The 20167-nt window shown below is 43.2% G+C and overlaps 1 protein-coding gene across 1 annotated transcript in view; it reads left to right on the forward strand.

Moving 5' to 3' along the window:
* Positions 1-641: 641 nt before the first annotated feature.
* LOC126419854 (protein takeout-like) overlaps positions 642-20167 on the forward strand; it is an 88846-nt gene continuing 69320 nt past the window's right edge. Inside the window, exon 1 of the mRNA XM_050087110.1 lies at positions 642-735. Within this exon, the coding sequence (XP_049943067.1) occupies positions 645-735 (91 nt within the window). The 5' untranslated portion in view covers positions 642-644. The remainder of the gene's footprint in view (positions 736-20167) is intronic.

Consider the following 20167-nt stretch of genomic DNA (forward strand, 5'->3'; position numbering starts at 1 on the left):
CCCTGCAGAGCGCGGCAGAGAACTGCCGTGAAGAAGGAAGCATGTGACAGCTATGTTATGCGGGATGCATGACATCAGGCGAAATCTCTCATAGGGCGCTGATATTTGGCGGGAGACGGTATTTATCTAGGCGTCGTTACAAGCTCACTGTGCGCTCATAACTGAAATGAGCATACCTGTGCAAACCGTCATCGGATTGCCACTTTGGTTTCCATTTCGCTCCCGATCGGACCTTGCTTTCCGAACATTCATCATAATTTTAATAGCCAGCAGCACAGCTTTCTACATACTAGCGCATCGTCTGCAACAACCATCACAGCACCACACCAAGCACAGGCACTGTGTTCCGGAATACAGGTATTTCCACTGTTGATAGTGTACATTTACACGAAAGCACAGAAACACCAGCGCAGGCTCGTCTTCTGAACGCGAGGCGCCTCTCGTGGCCGGAGGCAGTGTAGAGTCTGCGGCCGCGCGCTCGTCTCGTTTAGGCCTCGCGCCTGTGTGAAGAACTCTTGGGCTTCGAGAGGACGCGCGGACAGACGGAGGCTGGAGTCTAGCTGTTGGAGGGGGACTAGGAGGGGGAGGGGGGAGAGAGGGGCGGCGTTATATAGTGGCAGCGCGCGTGGGCGGCTGCAGCCAGCATGAGGACCCCGGCAGAGGCAGCGTCAGCGGCGACAGCGCTTCTGGTGGCGGCGTGCGCGGTCGCGGCAGCAGCGGCGCCCAACGAGCTCCGTGAGTACTCCAGCCGTCTAGCGGCTGCATCGCCACTGTACAGTTAGCCGTGTGGGGTGCTTCTGGCAGTGCGAGAGAGGTTAAACGCGGGTGTGCGTGCGTCCCTGAATCGACTACCAAAGTCAGAAATTGGACTTGTACATCGATACTCTACAGTCTATTTTACTTTGAGTGCTGGAGAGTATTTTTATAATCACTATCTTTTCTTCCCTGCCCTGTCCCACACACGTGAGAAGAATGTCGGTATCAGGGCTGTTGTTACGCGTTTTGCCGCCGTAGGAGAGAATTTAAAAATGCACCCCCTCCTTTTTCACTACCAACGGTCTCCCCAATGTACCCTTCCCCCCCCCCCCCCCACCACCACCACCACGACCACCATCACCAACATCATCCAACGGCACAACAATGCAAATATCCTATTATATTTTTAATCATTAAACTAGGGCGATCAGGCGTTCTCATTTTCCGTGAAAATTTCTCAGTATTCATGCTTTGTCATTTCCTTTGAACTGATTGAGGAAATAGGTGTCCTCAGTTTCTTATTATTTTTCGTCCTCAGTTTTTGAGGTGTCTCAATTTCGCCTCTTTTCCATTTGTTGTAGTCGTTTGCTCAAATTTTTCGCTTTTTGATTTGAAATCAATTTTTTTCGCCCTTTGGTGTCCGTAAAATTTTACCGCCGTAGGCGACCACTTAGTCCTGCCTAGTATTAGAAACGGTTCTGGTCGGTTGTCTCCGTATCTACAAGCGGTGACAATTATTTATTAACAGTTTGTACATAATTGATACAAGATTCAAAATTTTACTGTCCTTCTAAATAGTCACCATCATTGGGTATATAACCCATTGTCGCCGACGCTGAAGTCATAGAACACCCTTAGCAGCGCCAGTTGTCTCGATATTTCGAATGGAGCAGTCTACTGCCCCACGAATTTGTGTAACAGTTCTGAAGCGAATGCTGTGAAGTGCTTCCTTAATCTTAGGAATCAAGTCACAAGGGCTCAAGTCCTGGTAGTGTGGTGAGAGGTACAGCGACAATTTCTCCATGACCTGCCCATCATTTCCCAGAACAATTCTCGGACTTACATGGCGCAAATTGTTCTGTTCGATCTATGAGATTAGGATGTGCTGTACCAGCCACCATATTACCCAGACTTGAGCTCTTGTGACTTAAACTTGATTCCTAAACTATCAACACAACTGGGGCTCCTAATGATATCCTACGATTTCCATATCGCTGACAACGGGCTATACGTACTTTAATACTGGTGACTATTTTGAAGAATAGTAAAACAATGAAACATGTATGAACCTATTTTGTACAAGTTGTAAATAAATAATTCCCGCTATTATAGTTAACAACCTTTGTAAATTAGTGAACGGCTTAGCAGGTCAATAGGACCCGTTCCAAGTTGCAGGCTGCCTATCTACCGACCTCCAGGAGGAACAAAAATTTGATTTTCAGTATTTTGTATTATAGTTATTGACCGAATTTAAAAAATTAAAATGCTATCATTTAGAGGTATAACCTTATGCTGAAGGTTTAGCACGGTAAGGCAAGTATTACAGCTAAAAATGTGTATAGGCCTACGTGCTGAGGCAGCGCAACTCAAGGCGTGCAAATACTCATATTATATTCATCTAGTATTTGAGAATGAGAGCACTTAGTGACTTGCAGCAAACTTTACGACACTTTTTTTCTTTGACCCTCCCCCCCCCCCCCTCAAAAAAAATGATGAAAGGGAAGAAGTTTAAAGGTTACTACATTGTCGCTTTTATTGCAGTAATACTTCAGTATTAGGTATGACGTTTCAGTTTTTTTCCTTCTTTACCACCGACTTTAGTTCGCAACACACAACAGTCTCCACACATATTACTGAATGCTCCTATAAAATTGTATCATTGTACGACATACATTTAAGGAATTATGATAATTACTGAGGCGCGTGAAGAAATAGCTTTTGCTTAAAACGATGCGCCAGTTACCCTGACTGTCCTCATCCAGTACTTACCGACTTCCAACCAACTCATCATAATCATCATCTCCTTTCATGGGTTAGGTGTTAGAATCGCTTGTTCCGGCCTTCATCATCCATCTAACTAACTCTTACGAGGTCTGGCTATTTCTCTCTTTCCAGTTGGCCGATAACTCACTATCTTTCTTCATATTTATTTTCTGTCATTCTATCAAAACGATCCTTCCATTTCAGTCTATTCTCTTCTGTCCCGTCATTACCTGAAAATATTTTCAAATGTGATGTTACTGCTTCATGCCTTATTTTATTCATTGTATTATAGGCTCCTACATATCTCATGAACTTCATTTCTACTGCTTCTCTACGTCATTTTCCTTTTATTGTTAATGTCCACGGTTGGGAACCACATACAAAACTAAGTACAGCCGTAACTTTATGGAATTTTATTTGTGTTCCTTTCCTTGTTTTCCTTCCCAAAGTTCTTTCAGTTGTTACGCAGATAACTTGACATTTATTAATCTTGTTCTTAATGTATTTGGCATAGTTAACTAATATCACATCGTAGATAATTGAAGTGGGATACTTGTTCTAAAATTTTCTCATATATTATTATTTTGTATCTCACTGGTTTCTTTCCTTTGAAAGCCATTACCTTTGTCTTATTTGCAGTGATAATTCAGTCGTAATATACCGCTCTTTGGCTCAATCTATATACTACTCTTTGTAAATTATCTTCTGTTTCTTGTATAAGGATCTGTTGATGAGCATATAACAGAGTATTTAATGATACGCTAGATCCTACTTTAATTCCTAAGTGTATTTCATCTTTCCACTTCATAACTAGGTAGTCAATACGTAAATTAAATAAAGTGGATGACAGAGTGCACCCTTGTCGAATACCTTGGTTTATTAAAATTTCTTCTAACATTTTGTACCGTGAAATTATAACTATTTTTGTGTTTACGTATAGACTCTTTATGGTATGAATAAGTTGTTTAGGAAAACCTTTTATTTGTAATACTTTCCACAAAAGTGGCCTTTTTACCTTATCAAAGGTTTTCTCAAAATCAATAAATGATAAATACGTTTCTAAGCCAAATTCCCCACATTTTTTCAATAATTTGACTTATTTTTAATACATTATCACTACACGATTGTCCCTTTCTGAAACTTGATTGTTCCTCTGAGACTGCTATATCAGCGATAGCCCTTGATCAAGAATATTCCCATAAATTTTATGTCCTGCATTTATTAGACTTTTCCTCTATAATTTCCTGCGTCTTTCCTATAGCCTTTTGCAAATATAGGTATAACTGTTCCATTCTTCAGATACAGAATAGTTCTTCCAACACAAATTTAAAAATTGGAGGAAGCAAAATTGTAGACATAATTTTAAACTTTTTCTAAACCTTTTTCTCGCTGAAATGCTTAGCGTCAGATATGCAACTCATTAACACTTTAACTATGCTGTAAAGTAATCAGACGTTTGTAGCTGTTTTATTCACGTGAGTTCGATTCTTTAAGGAATTTGAGGTTTACTGGGATTCTCTCGTCGTGGTCATTTCGTGAGACATCTGTGAAAGCAATATATTGCCCGACTCTTCCCACAACATATTCTCTCGGAATTTAACAATAAATATCTTTGTTATGCAGAACGCCTCTCTTACAGAGTCTGCCAATGCAATTTGCTAAGCACTTCCGTAATGTCCTCGTATCGACTAAAGGATCCTGTGACGAAACGCGCCGCTCTGTGCTGGATCTTGTCTATTTCTTCTACTAATTCAATATGGTGAGGGCCTCAGACTGATGAGTAAAATTCAAGAATCAATCCAACAAGAGTTGCATAATTTTCTTTTTTGGGTTGAATACATTTCCTTCAGATTCTTCCAATGATTGTCAGAACTTTAACTGCTTTTCTCACAATTTGTTTCATGTGGTCATTTCACTTTAGGTCGCTGCCTAATAGATCCTGTACGTGTGTTACAGTAGTTACTGTTGCCAGTGATTTGTATCCAGTAGCGTAATCGCACAGTAGCGGACCTCTTGCGCGAAGTACGTTACATTTTTCTACATTCAGGATCAACCACTGGTCCCTGCTCCTGTTCCCGATATTCTTCAGATCTTCCTTCAGTTCGCTACAATCATTTGGAGTTCTTGCCTTCCTACAAACCACTGTCCCTGCGAACAGTCTCATGGAGCTTCACACGTTATCCTCTATCTCAGTTATATATTTTGCAAACAATAACACTTCTATCTCTATTTCTTGGTGTTTTCTCGAAATTGCCTTTACATCTGTCGATTTTGTCTCATTAAGAGCGACGTGTTGAGTTCTGTCTGCAAGGAAGTCCTGAATTCAATCACAGATCTGGTACGATACTGAACAAGTTCGTATTTTGTTCACTGTAGTATAACAAATAACTTCCTCCAGGAAGGAATACGGTATCAACAAGAGCGACAATGTCTACAGCGGTCTGGACTGCACGGACGAAGAGAGTGAGCACAGTTTCGCAAGGTCTCTGTTTGCAGAATCATTGTTGCTTTTCAATGAGGAGGTATTCGTTCTCCAAAATTTCATAGATAAAACCCATTTTCTTGCCCTTTTTCTTCTTCCGATACAGTCTCCGTAGGACAACAAACGACCCATTTATGGGTTGCATTTTCTTCTTCTCGTTCCAGAGCCTCATCATAACTTCCCTTCTTCTCTCACGCTCTTCTTCCGTGATCCTCAATGTCCTCTTGTCTGCTCCATTGTTGACTCTCTATCCTTTTCCTGTATCCTTAATCGTCCATTTCTAAAATGTTGGTCGGTGTGTATTTGCTCTTGCAGTTCTCCTTCCCTTCCAGGTTGATCCCTAATCCTTCCTGAGTTCAACAACCCACATGATTCCTGTCTTTCCTCTTGTCCTGCTAGTTGTTTCTCGTACTCTTTCGGTCGTTCTATCGATATTCATCGTGTTCACATGTCCCACAAATATTTCACTTTTCAGTCTAATTTCTCTTGATACTGTCGTCATGTTCCCGTGGTCCTCACATCCATCTCCCATCATTTCTTTTAGGTCCCAGTATTTTTCCTCAGTATTTTTCTGTCTTATTTTTCTAATTGTTCTGCAGTCTGCAGTGTATCTTCCTATTGTCACTTCCTCAGCCTCATATGGTACCCCATTCCTCACTGTTGCTAACCCTCTCTATTAGTCACTTATTACTGTTGTTTCCTTCTGTGAATTACTCACCTAGTCATTTATGTTTGTCTAACTGTTTGACACTGAGCTGCAACAAAGTGTTGTGCATACAGTTCCTGACAGCAAACTTATGAAGACCAGTCACTAGGTAATCAATTAATGACTGGTTATTTTCTTAGGACTGGAGACAGATGAAAACCTATCGTGGAAGTATCACATTCATAACTTTGTTAACGCACTCGTTACTGTTGTTATACTGTTGATATTAGTCTACCGTGCGTGTGTCGCTGAAACGCGAAGGCCTATTCAATTTCAGTCTGTTAGGTCCTAAGGTATCATATTTTGGAGCAACTCTGTACATTCAGAAAGAACATTCTTAACTCAGAAAAGTGCGGTCAGAACTACCTGCTATATCAGTTTGCGAACTTCGTGGAGAATATTGCTCAATCGCCTCGAAGTCAAAATTTGGCCACCGCTTTAAATACGCTCCTTCACGCGATTTTTGATTAGTAATATTAATGTGATACCATGCTAACTGCCCCCTACCATGCACTTCTCAATAGTTTGTAGAGTATGTGTGCAAATCTTGACGTAAACAAAGAATAATACTGAGTGAACGCTGGACAGAAAAAAGATTTACAGTCGGGTAATATTTCATTAATCATCGTTCAGGAATATTTGCACTATTCTACACGTTTCATCATCAATTGGATTCAAACTGACTGAAAAGTTTGAGTGATAAATCCCAGATTTTCAGATCGAACTTGGAAAGTTCCTTGTGGCTCACTCATTTTGTTCTGCACAGGAGTTCCTCTCAATCATTGGCTGCTACTTATTATCAAGCAGTAGTGAGTCGCGGTCCGGAAAGACGGCAGTTCAAAACCCAGGCCGTCAACCCAGATTTAGATTTTCTGTGGTTTCCCTAAATCGCTTATGGCGAATGCTGGGATGGTTGCTTCGAAAATGATACAACCTTTCTCCTTCGCCATCCTTCCCTAACCCGAGCTTTTGCTCCATCTCTAATCGCCTTTCTATCGACGGGACATTAAATCTTAGTATTACAGTTTTCAACTACCGTCAGCTGTAGTTCCATAATCAGTTTACCGGCAACCCGTTTCGACGAAACACTTCGTCATCTTCAGGCCCGCTAAATACTGTACATAATTGTTGAATTTTCGCGAAAGACGTCAGACAAAAAGTACCACGTGAAAATAACCGGTATCCGCGTCATCTCTTGTAGCAAACAACCACACACGGTGAGATCGCAAATAGAAGGTTATTGGCAATCGGTTTCGACGGTACATTACTCACCATAATGCCCTCTAAATATATAGTGGCTGAACTTTCCCGAATGACGTCAGTCAGAAAGTCCCAAGTGAAAATAACAGGTATCCACGTCAGCTATACTTCTGTTTGCGGTCTCACCGTGTGTGGTTGCTCGCTACAAAAGCTGATGCGGATACTGGTTATTTTCACGTGGGACGTTCTTATTAGTGTCTACGGGAAAAATCAGCAACTATGTATTTAGACGGCCTGTTGATGACGGAGTGTATTCTCGAAATCGGTTGGCAATATATTGATAATGAAATTACAGCTGACGGTAATGTTGAAAATTGTAATATTCCTATTGTCTGTTGTCCTCTTCACCTACTTAACGAGGATGAATATGCGGAAATTAAACGTTGATCTTTATTCTTTCCGTTTGTAGTGTATTACACCAGTCTGCATGATATCATATAATACGAAATAAATATGTGGTTCTTACATAAGTTTTTTAAGGTCATTACAAGACTGTTGTTAGTTTTTGTTTTTTTTTGCTTAAAGAAATTTTATCGGGAAAGCAAGACGGGTAGACAAAAATGATCTGTCTCTTCATTTGAATAGGGTAGTCGCGCAAAGCAAACGCATTGGTGTGCAAAGGTGTGGCCAAATCGGAGAATTTTGTCTAGATATAAAAACACCTTGCATGAACCGCTTGTCGATCACAAATAAATATTGTTTCCACAATTACATATCAAGCTGGGGATGGTGAAATACTTTGTAAGAGCACTTCCACAAGATGAGTGCCGCTTTAAGTACCATTCTATGATAATTCTCTTCATCAGACAACAACTCACAAGTTAATGAAGGATCACGAATTTCAGAATAGAATAAATGTTAGAGAAAAAGATGCAAAAGCGGGAAAAGGTGCACGAACTGCCTTCAGGTCTGTAATCCAAAAATATCTAGGGAATAAAAAAACATTCAAATAACAAGAACATTGTCAAAAGCATGTTGGAAAATTTGAAGAAGTTGTATTACGACATGAGTTAACAAGTCCGTTTCCTACGCTCCCAGATTGACGGATTTCCTGAAAATCTGCAACATCATAGTGAACATCAAGGAAACGCTTTCACCAATATTCCAAAGTTATTTAGAAGAGGTACCAATGAAAACGGAATGAGAATGTTACAGACTATAGTTTGATGTTGAAAGAGTGAAGTAAAAGTGAAGTTCCAATGAGCAAATAAAGAAAGGGTTTGAAAATTTCATGTAACAGAGTACTCACAAAGTCCATAAGAAAACTGTTTGCAGTATTTTTGCTTCATGCTAAAAAATTAAACATTAAATATAAAAATACAGGTCGCCAGGAGGAATGGTCAATGTTCAGAGATATGACAGGAATGATCACTAGAAGCAAATAAGTCCATTAAACGTGGGTCCTAAAACACATACCTTCGACGGTTCCGAAATTTCTAAAGGTGAAGAGGATGTTTCGCTCGGCTCAGCCTCATCGTATTTACAAGCGTATGGAGTCTGCAATGCTACGTGAGAGGATTCATAAGACGCGGCGAGCACTGGCGGAAACCAGCAGTAAGCTTTTTCATCTCCACTTGGTTCTTAGTAATACTATGCAGTGTGGTGATTGGAATAAGATTGACGGTCTAACATTCCAAACTATGGAAGTTAGTGCAGAAATATCAGCAAATAGACGGAAGAAGAAGTTCAATAACTTACAGAACAAAATTTCGGGAGGTTCCGTTGAGGTCAATTCTCGAACTGTTATTAACCTGTATGATAAAGATTTGTCAAAAGTTGAAATTTCTGTACTGGTGAAAAGAGGCAATTTTGCTGTGACGCCCCAAAACGTACCCACAGAGGATATTGTAGCAAATATTGAGGCCGGTATCCGTCAGCTTCCACAGCAGTCCGCTGACGTAGTTAGGATGGAAACGGCTAGGATTTTAGGTACATGTAAGCCACCTAAAAGTAATTTATTGCCGGCACAAAAGAAGGCGCTGAGGGATATAAATGCAGATAAAAACATTATTGTTCTTAATGCAGATAAGGGTAATGCCACCGTCATACTGAACAGCGAGGACTATCATGGAAAAATCAATGATATTTTGGTTCCCTCCAATTACAAAAAACTCCGGAAAGATCCGACTATGAAGATTTTAAGAATGACAAATCGACTGGTGAAAGCATCTTCATTTGCCTCCGACGATAAGAAGCTGCTTTGTAAAACAGAAGCGTACCCACCTAGACTTTATGGCTTACCCAGAGTGCATAAACCTGAGATTCCATTGAGACCAATTGTCAGCGCTATAGGCGGACCAACACACGAGTTAGCTAGACACCTTGCCTCAATGCTGCAACCTTATGTTGGTAGGACGGACAGTCATATTAAAAATTCGGCTCATTTCATTGATAAGTTAAAGGAAACGAGCATGGGCCCCGATGATATCCTCGTCAGTTTTGACGTTGTGTCGTTATTTATCATGATTCCGGTAAACGAAGCTATCTTATGCATAGCGGATAATTTTCCTACCGATATTGTGGCATTATTCCGACACTGCCTCACCACAACCTACTTTCAATACAATAATAACTTTTATGAACGGATTGACGGGGTGGCTATGGGCAGTCCTCTTAGTCCTGCTGTGGCCAAATTATTTATGGAGACTTTTGAACAACGTGCGTTACAGACTGCCAGTAAGAGACCAGCCAGATGGTATCGCTATGTCGATGACACGTTCGTAGTACGGACACACGGAGCAGAGGAGTTGGATGCCTTCCTGACACATTTAAACAGCATTAATCCGAAAATCCAATTTACTATGGTGACGGAAAGGAACGGACAATTGAATTTCCTGGATGTGTCTGTGATTAAAAGACGGGACGGAACGTTGGGCCATAAGGTGTATAGAAAGGCCACACATACTGATCGTTATCTACATAAAGATTCAAACCACCACCCTAGAGAAAAAAGAGGTATAATGAAAACATTGATAGACATTTGTGAACCTGTTTATTTAAAAGATGAAACTGAACATCTACGGTCAACTTTCATGAAGAATGGCTATTCTAGCAAGGATACAGATCGAGCACTTCGTTCTAGGCAGAGAATCGGGAGTAACGACGAACAAAAGTCGCCCAAGGGCAAAGTTTTTCTTCCGTTCATTAGTAAGGTCACAGATCGCATTGGGAAAGTTTTAAGCAAGTATGGGGTGGAAACTATTTTCAGACCCACCAGGAAAATAAAAGAATTTTTAAGATCGGCAAAAGACGCACGACACCCTTTGGCTACACCGGGGGTATATAAAATTCCTTGTAGTTGTGGACAGGCTTATATCGGTACCACAAAGAGAAGTGCGAACACCCGTCTTGTTGAACATAAGAGGAATTGCCGTCTGGGTCACACGGATAAATCAGCCGTAGCGGAACATGTTTACCAGGAACGTGATCATGAAATAAAATTCAGCGAGACGAGCGTCATATCAAAAACCTCGCATTATTATGCACGTTTGTATAGAGAGGCTATCGAGATTGATAAACACCGTAATAATTTTAACAGGAAAGACGGAGGTGTTAAACTGGGTAAAATTTGGATGTCAGCGTTGCACCGCAAGCGTGACGATCGATTACTTTCAATCGAGAATGTTGGCATTAGCAGAGACAATCTCATAGCCGACGCCACGTGATCGACAGTGGCGCCCTCTGTACTGCCTATATAATCAGCGCTTCCTCGAGTTCTCTTCGTAGTTTGCCGCTGTACCTCCGAGGATGTCTCCCGCAGTGGGAGACGAAACTTTAGGGGAGAGTTTTATACTTCGACCACGGCCTATCAGCCCGGAAGTTTTAAGTGAAGACAATACCGGCCGTGAAAGCTTACATTGTATGAACATACCTTAAGAGTTAAAGAGCAGTTCGTCATCTTCCATACTGTGAAACAAATCTCTTCTACTGCAAGCTCTTCGATTTCCACGTTTTGAAAGAGGTGGTAGTATGGACCAAGGCAAGAAAGAAAAGTTCAGTACACGTGGACTCTCAAAGCCTTAAGAGATATGTGCACTTCTTCAGTCAAAGAAATGTGTTTCACAGCAGCGAAGATGAACAAAATATCAAAGAAGAGGGACATGCTCTTAACTGTTGAGGTATGCATTTTAGAGCCCATCCTCACTAGACTTTTTTGCTTCAAATGTTCATTGCTGTCATAACCCTGAATACAGCCGTTCCTCCTGAGACGACCTGTATAGATACAGTATAGCAGTGCGGAACAGCTTTAAAATATGAGATCACATTCTGCGAAAAATCCTGACCTGACTGAATAAAATTAAATTAATTTTCAACATAAGCATTACTAATATACTCTAGAATATCTATTTTTGGAAAATTATGTGACAAAAATTTTAAAATTCTGGCTTGTGTTGTATTGCCTGCTATCCGAGGGACACGGTGTCGATTCCCAGTACGGCCTGGGGTTTTTCCTTGGTGGAAAGACTGGACTGTAGTGCACTCAGCCTTTTGAGGCCAATTGAGGACCTTCTTGAGTACGCAGTAGCAGCTCCAACGTCAAGAAAGCCAACAACGCGACAGCGGCAGGGCGAGCGGTGTACTGACCCCACGCTCCTCCGTACGGCATCCAACGACGCCAATGGCAGAGGGCGACATGGCGGTTAATCGCCCGACAACGGCAGGGGGAACGGTTTGCTGGCCCCACGCCCCTCCGTAACATCCAACGACGCCAATTGCAGAGGGCGACATGGTGGTCAATCGGTCCTGATTGTCTAGGGCCAGAACGCGGGGCTTTGCTTTGTTTGTGTTATTTATTGTATATGCTCCAGAAAACCGCAGTGAGCGGGAGAGGACCGCAGGGAGAACCCCTGGCAACCCATTCAGAATTTCAAACGCACCAGGCCGAAGATGGAACACCCAGCAGCGGGTCTGATTGGCGTGGACGGCAGAAGGAACGCCAGTACCGTAGCAGACGGAAAACAGAACGACAGCGTTCCAGATCGCGGCGAGCGGGCGCGGACAGCAGAGGGAAAGCCTGTGCAGGGGGTAGGCTACAGACATAAATACTGGACCAGGTCCACTCGAGGAGCAGTCTCAGGTCGCACCTGATGAAGGTTACGAGCTGCATTACCGAAATATCGTTCAAGAACGACGCTGATATCCGGCAGAACACCCAAGATGTCGATGCATTTGATGTTATTCTGTAGGTCTGAGGATGTTTAGATCCAAATCCATGTTCGAGTTTTTCCTGCTGCTGATCACTTTCTGGCGACATGTCTGTTACCAGAGAATGCCTCAGAAAAAGTTACTGGGCTGTGTCTTGTTGGAATTTAGCGTATGTTATGTGTTCAAGGAAGAGTTCAGCTTTGGCGTCCACAGTCTCCATGTAATTGCCTTTGGAATGATGCCTATTTCGAAGACCTCTTGTCATTATAACCCCTGCTGCCTTATGCGATGACGCCTGTGATTCGAGCGCTGTAACATGTGAAACCTCTAGTTGTAACTCAACCGTTAACCTTCGATTATTCATGCTACAACGGCACATATGAGTATGCAAGAGGTGGAATTTTGAGAAAAGTCTCATATAGCTGACAACAAAATAACGCTTGTCCAGGCGTTAGGTGACCACCGTGATGCCACATACTTTTTTTGGAGAGTCATGCAAACGGAGTGGCACAATGTCTACAGGAATCGTCATTTAGGAAAAAATCACAAATTATGAGTGTTCCAAGCAGTCAGTAACACCTAGGCCTGGAATGTTGCAGACGACAGAGGAAGTCACTTCCGGCGGAGCAGCCTCAGTAACAAGGCAAATCTCCATCAAATATAGCCGGTATTTTGGAAAACATCCTCACATCATAAGACACACAGTGTCTTTTCTTGCCTGCCCATTCAACTCATATGCCAAGTATTGAAAACCAATGGTAGCGTATGTGGTAGGTAAAAGACACATAAATGGTCGATATTGTTCCGAGATTGTAGCTGCTCGTCGTCCACTACATCACTCCACCTTCAGGCCACAAGTGGCCCATCGGTACCCTCCGACCGCCGTGTCATCCTCATTTGAGTATGCCAATAGCAGGGGCGTGTGGTCAGCACACCGCTCTCCCGGTCATTGCTTCAAGTATATAAAAATGTCTGCTGTCTTAGATGGTGGACTGCACAGGATAGCCTTGCGGTCTAGGACGTCTTATCACGGTTCGCACGGCTCCCCCCGTCGGAGGTTCGAGGCCTCGCTCAGGCATTGGTGTGTGTGTGTGTGTGTGTTGTCCTTAGTGTAAGTTAGTTTAAGTTAGATTCAATAGTCGTAAGCCTAGGGACCGATGACCTCAGCAGTTTGGTCCCATCGAAACTTAACACAAAATTCCAGTTGGGCGGGATACCATTTTAAACTGAAATTTTCGGAGCATCCTGCCTGTCTTGAACTAAATGCCGTCAATGGCTCACCTCCAGATGCCTGACAAGTTCCCAGATAAATATAGTGCGTGATAATGGACAACTGGCTGCCATCAGAGAATATCGTCGAGTATTCAGTTCAAAGGGAAAGGCACACAAAAACAAATGCATTTCGAGAGTTAGTAACAACGAAATGTAAACGGGAAACCAAACTGCATGGCAGTTAGAGCCTCAGAAGTTCACCAAGCGTCTCTCTCATATGTCATCATGAGTAAGTAAGGTTTCAGACGTGTGCTGTGCTACGGGTAGGCGTTATAAGGTGCCAATTTGCGTGTGCTCGTATCTTCTCAGTAATGTAGCTGCGTTCCTCAGAGCGTTGATCATTTATTTGCATCGACATTACTAACATACGACATATATTAAACGATTTTCCTGTGAGTCCCTCGTGATTATGTAATTCTGTGCTCAGGTGTGTACATTACCATAACAGCCGACATACTGGTCGCAACAGAATTTATCATGTGTGTTGATATTTAAAAAATTACGTCACTTATTATCTCGTCTCAGTTGCACATTTTTTACCTTATGACAGGTTTCCATCCATGTAGTTGCATAAGTGCACCACTTACATGTTTGAACTCTGCTATAAATCTCAAATGCGGCCGGCCGCTGTGGCCGAGCGGTTCTAGGCACTTCAGTCCGGAACAGCGCTGCTGCTACGGTCGCAGGTTCCAATCCTGCCTCGGGTATGGATGTGTGTGATGTCCTTAGGTTAGTTAGGTTTAAGTAGTTCTAAGTCTAGGGGACTATGACCTCAGATGTTAAGTCCCATAGTGCTTAGAACCATATGAACCATTTCTCGAATGCGCAAGTGTTGTAGCGTATCTTCCCACACATAAACGGAATGAGGTCGCAGTCAAAGTGACTAGCGCTTTAAAAACACAGTTGCGGTTAGAAAGTGACCGTAATAATGAAAGTAGGATTATTCATAATTTAAATAAGAAGTTAAAGAGGTGTAAAACGTTAATCATCGGGCGATAGAATGATAGCAATGTTTTTTGATGTTTAGTTCCTGTACAGACTGACGGGCTGCTTATGCAACAACAGTGGTGTGGAAAACTTAAAGATGGAAATAACTTTCGCATGATTTACCACTGTCAAGTACACAGCTCGATAAAACTTGGACTATACGTAAAATGAAATGGTATAGTATAGCACAGAAGGTAACAGACAGAAATACGCAATAAGACAAATCGAAATGACAGTTTTACTCAAAGACAAACATTTCAATGAAGTCACCGCGGTTTATGATATTATAAACGGTGGGACACTGTTCATAATAGAGTGCGTGATCACTACGGATGGCAGCGTATGATCTGCAACGCTCTCCCATGCTGGCCACAAGGTTGTCAATGAGTTCTTGTGCTAGGGCGTCCTATTTCTCCACCAGCGGTGTTTACAACTGTTGGATGGCGTATGGTCACCACACCGCTCTCCCGGTCGTTATGATGGTTTTCTTTGACCGGAGCCGCTACAATTCGGTCGAGTAGTTCCTCAATTGGCATCACGAGGCTGAGTGCACCCCGAAAAATGGCGACAGTGCATTTCGGCCCAGACGGTCACCCATCTAAGTGCAGGCCACGTCCGGCAGCGCTTAACTTCGGTGATCTGACCAACGGGTGCGTGTGGACGTACTGCAGTATGTCTCCCCAGCGCCTCCCACACATGCTCAGTGGGAATTAAGTCGAGGAAACGGGCAGGCCAATCCATTTGCCCAATACCCTCTCGTTCCATGAACCAGCCCACCTGCGCTGTTCGACGCGGTCGCGCATTGCCATCCATAAAAATAAAGTCAGGACTGAACTCAGCCGTGAAAAGACGCACGTTGGTAAGGAGTACAATGTCACAGTAACGTTGACCGGTTAGTACACCGTGTTCAAAGATTTGGAGGTCAGTACACCCACACCATAACATCTGGACCACCAAAAAGATCGTGTTCGACATGTCCGAATCAGTCTTCCGCCCTTCAGATGCGAATGGAACGGGAAGTAGCCCTGACAACTATTACAATGGGAATTACCCTTTGCCAAGCACTTCAGAGTGCTTTGCAGAGTGTAGGTGTAGATGTAGATGTACCGTTTCCATATTAACTCCACCCAGGAAACGCCTTTTCTAAAGTCACAGTCTTTTTCTGGCAAAAGTGCTGTAAGCGGCACGTGGAAATGGTGTGCGTGCTCTCCGGAAATACGAAGTTTCGCAGAATAATGTACCAGAGAGTTTAAAATAGTACCAATCGCCAAAAAAAAAGCAGCTTTTATCGTCTGCCTGGTGCCGGCGATGCAAGCTACGACGCCTGTGAAGCTCACTCTGACGGGGTCGCACCGCGTGACGTAATATGGGCGGTGGGGCGCGTAATAACTGAAAGCGACAAGGAACACCTACAGGCAGACTGGTGCAGCAACGGGGTCACGGCGCCTGAGCGTTCCACAAAGACTAGCAGCCGCTTCTTCCAGCCGGCTCTCCTAACCTGCCACCTCTGAGACATGTGCGGTGAAACCAAACCCATCGACAGAATTTCGAAGGTTTATCGTGGATATTTTCTGACAAGGGAACCTCCCCATTGCACCCCCCTCAGATTTAGTTATACGTTGGCACAGTGGATAGGCCTTGAAAAACTGAACACAGATCAATCGAGAAAACAGGAAGAAGTTGTGTGGCACTATGAAAAAAATTTGTAAAATATACAAATTGAGTAGTCCATGCGCAACATAGGCAACATCAAGGAGAGTGTAACCTCAGCAGCGTCGTGGTCCCGTGGTTAGCATGAGTAGCTGCGGAAAAAGAAGTTCTTGGTTCAAGTCTTCCCTGGAGTGAAAATTTTACTTTATTTTCGCAAAGTTTTGATCTGTCCGTTCGTTCATTGACGTCTCTGTTCACTGCAATAAGTTTAGTGTCTGTGTTTTGCGACCGCACCGCAAAACCATGCGATTAGTAGACGAAAGGACGTGCCTCTCCAATGCAAACCGAAAACATTTGATCGCAAAGTCATAGGTCAACCGATTCCTCCACAGGAAAACACGTCTCATATATTCTATACGACTCTGATGACGGCATGTGCGTCACATGACAGGAATATGTTGTCGACCCACCTAACTTGTACACTTAGCGAATGGGTAAAAAGATTCTTCTACCTTGTCCGATTTAGGTTTTCTTGTGGATGTGATAATACTCCCAAGAAAGTGATGAAAACATAAGAGTTTTTCACATAAACTGAAAATAAAAAATTAGAATTTTTCACTGGAGGGAATACTTGAACCTAGGACTTCTCATTCCGCAGTTGCTCACGCTAACCACGGGACCACGGCGCTCCTGAGCTCACATAGTCCTTGATTTGCCTATCTTGCGCATTGACTACTCAGTTTGTATATTTTGTTTATTTTTCTCATAGTTCCACACAACTTCTTCCTGTTTTCTCGATTGATCTGTGTTCAGTTTTTCAAGGCCTATCCACTGTGCCAACTTATAACTAAATCTGAGGGGGGTGCGATGGGGAGGTTCCCTTGTGAGTATTTCGCTATAAGGAGCCCGTGGTCTCTGGTGTCTCGTTACAGAGTAATAATGGAATGTTTTATTCCGATTTTTATCCCAGTTACCTTTGTTTCCGTGAAAACACATTGACAACAGCGAGAAAGCCTATAAATACAAAATACAAAGTAATATGAAGGCCGCCAGATGAAAAGGTACTACGATGTGTTTGCAGCAGGAACGCTCTAGAACGGCATCGTCGTGCCCTCTTCCACAGCATTCAGTGAACCCAAACACGAGGTGCGCATCGGCCAACTCCTTATCAGTAAACCTATCCGTTCTGCCGTGTATCACTGCCAATGAGAAACTTACCTCCGGAAAAAATAAACCCGGGGCAGAACTGAGCAGTCCTGATTGCAAGCTTGAGAGCGAAGAGTCAAATGAACATTACTGTCGGCAAAAGCAAGTACCGTGACTGAATGAAACACGTTTTTTTACAAACAAGGCCCAGGCGCATACCGTCGATAACTGCACTGCTGTGCAGATTGGGTTGTTTTGGGGGAGGAGGCCAAACAGAGAGGACATCGATCTCATCGGATTAGGGAAGGAAGTCGGCCGTGCCCTATTCAAAGGAACCATCCCGGCATTTGCCTGAAGAGATTTAGGGAAATCACGGAAAACATAAATCAGGATGACCGGACTCGGGATTGAACCGTCGCGCTCCCGAATGCGAGTCCAGTGTGCTAACCACTGCGCCACCTCGCTCAGTACAGCTGTGCAGGTGTTTTCACTGCAGTACAGGTACAAAGGTAAATGAGGACAAGAAATTAAACGAAAAGCAATGAATCTGTAACGAGCCACCAACGCCACGGACACAGATGTGTGTCATATTTGTTGAGTTCTGAGCCAAAGCAAAAGCGAAAACAAACTTCTCAACAACGTTTGGATCGTTTTTAAATGTATCGAACGGATTTTGTGTGCCGATTTATTACTGTAGATCAGACGGGGCTGCGTCACTTCATTCCAGAAATGAAACAGTCCTCAAAGCATTGGAGAGCACTAAAACAGGCGAAGAAATATTACAACGCCCCGTCGACGATGAATTCATTGAAGATGGAGCACAAGATCGTATTGGCGAAGTACAAGTATATCGGCCATGCACTTCCAAATGAACGATCGTAACATTCCCCTTAAGTGATTTTGGGATATCACGGCAAACAGATCTCTACATGGCCGGTTGGGATTTAGAAACACCTTCCTCCCGAAAGTGAGACAATTGTCTTGGCTCTGAGCCACCTCGCTCTCTCAAAACAGGCAAAATCGATTTCATCAGGCAGAAAATTATGGACAACGTTCTTTTGGGATTCAAAAGGTATCGATCACATTGCAAAAAGACAAAAATTGAAGACTGGTGAATGTTGCTCATTTCTAGTCCAACCGGATGAGAAAATTGTGAAACGATATCTGGAATGGAAAAGAAAATTCGCACAGTGACACCCCACCTGCCTGCAATAGAGCATTGTAAACAATAAAACTGAGCGATTCTAAATACAATTCGTTGCAATATCCGCCCTGTTCGCCACATTCGGCTCCCAAAACAAAATAAAATTTGTGAACGGAAAACAATTTGAGTCTAGGCAAGAGGTTACATCAACCGTAGATGGATAGTTCGCAGAACTCCCGAATCCACTCTTCATGGTTTAACCTGTTCACCACAGAAAGTTAGACGAAATGCGTTTACCTGAAAAAGGAAAGATTAAAAAGGTAAGCGCATTTTTTACCCAATAGACTCGACCTCTCGTAACCAGACCAGAAAGTGACCAGCTAGGTGTCACGCCGTCCGTCTAATCGGACTTCGTGGACGATTTCATGTTTACAGCAGTGCTTTTCGCCACGTGCACTATGTCGGCAATCAGCCGAGCCAGGCAGCACACGCTGCGTCTGTTCGAACGTACTGTTCTTGCCTCTGCGGATTATTTTCCTCGCTGCATCCGCAAATTCGAAGTGGTACGTCAATGATATTTGCGCTTTTGCAGCGCTCTAAAGGTTTCTGTCGGTATCATATACGGATACGTAACTGAGGAAGAAGTTCATGAAAATGTACGTCCGGGGCACAGCACTGGATGAAAGTGGAATGTGTATCTTCTGAAATTTCAGATGTGGTGCTAAATAAGAATGTTAAAAATTAAGTGAAAGATGATTTACGAAATGAAAAAGTGCAAAAAAGAATAGGTGAAGATAGTAATCTATGGAATGCATTTATCAGAAGAAAAGACAAATCAGCGAGGCATCTGCCCCGGCGTAAATGAACTTACAACTTGGCGATGGTGGGACAGTATCAAACCATTCCAAAGACTGATAATTTAAAAAAATACCAACCCCTTTGTCTGTTGTGAATGAAAATTCTTCGTGCTCAGCTATTGCTTTCCAGAGAATTGTATTGATGAAATGATAATTAAATCGACACCCTAGCTGCAACAGGCGTTAACATAATCATTGGGGACATGTTGAAAATGTGTGTCCCGACCGGGACTCGAACCCGGGATCTCCTGCTCACATGGCAGACGCTCTATCCATCCTTTTTTTTTCGATATTGTTCGTTGCATTTGTTCGGTGTGGATGTCCCGTGACACTCGTTCAAGTTCAGTGTTGAGCCGTTGACTCAGTTTTTTATTACAGAGAGCAAGTAACCCTCTGTCCGAACACGCTGAGCTACCGTGCTGGCATCCATCTGAGCCACCGAGGGCACAGAGGATAGTGCGCCTGCAGGGCCGTATCTCTTGCACGAGTAGTGAGTGTGATGGACAAACATCTATTAGGCGCACTACGAATGTAGTGGTGTGGACATGTTGGGAATGTGGGTCTCACGGGGAGCGTGCAAGGGTAAGGCCCTGAAGGCGCACTATCCTCCGTGCCCTCGGTGGCTCAGATGGATGGAGCGTCTGCCATGTAAGCAGGAGATCCCAGGCTCGAGCCCTGGTTGGGGCACACATTTTCAACATGTTTCCAATTATGTATATCAACGCCTGTTTGCAGCTAGGCTGTCGATTTAATTATCATTTCATTCTAGAGAAGCTGCA

The sequence above is a fragment of the Schistocerca serialis genome, chromosome 9, assembly GCF_023864345.2.
Source record: "Schistocerca serialis cubense isolate TAMUIC-IGC-003099 chromosome 9, iqSchSeri2.2, whole genome shotgun sequence".
In the NCBI taxonomy this organism is placed as follows: Eukaryota; Metazoa; Arthropoda; class Insecta; order Orthoptera; family Acrididae; genus Schistocerca; species Schistocerca serialis.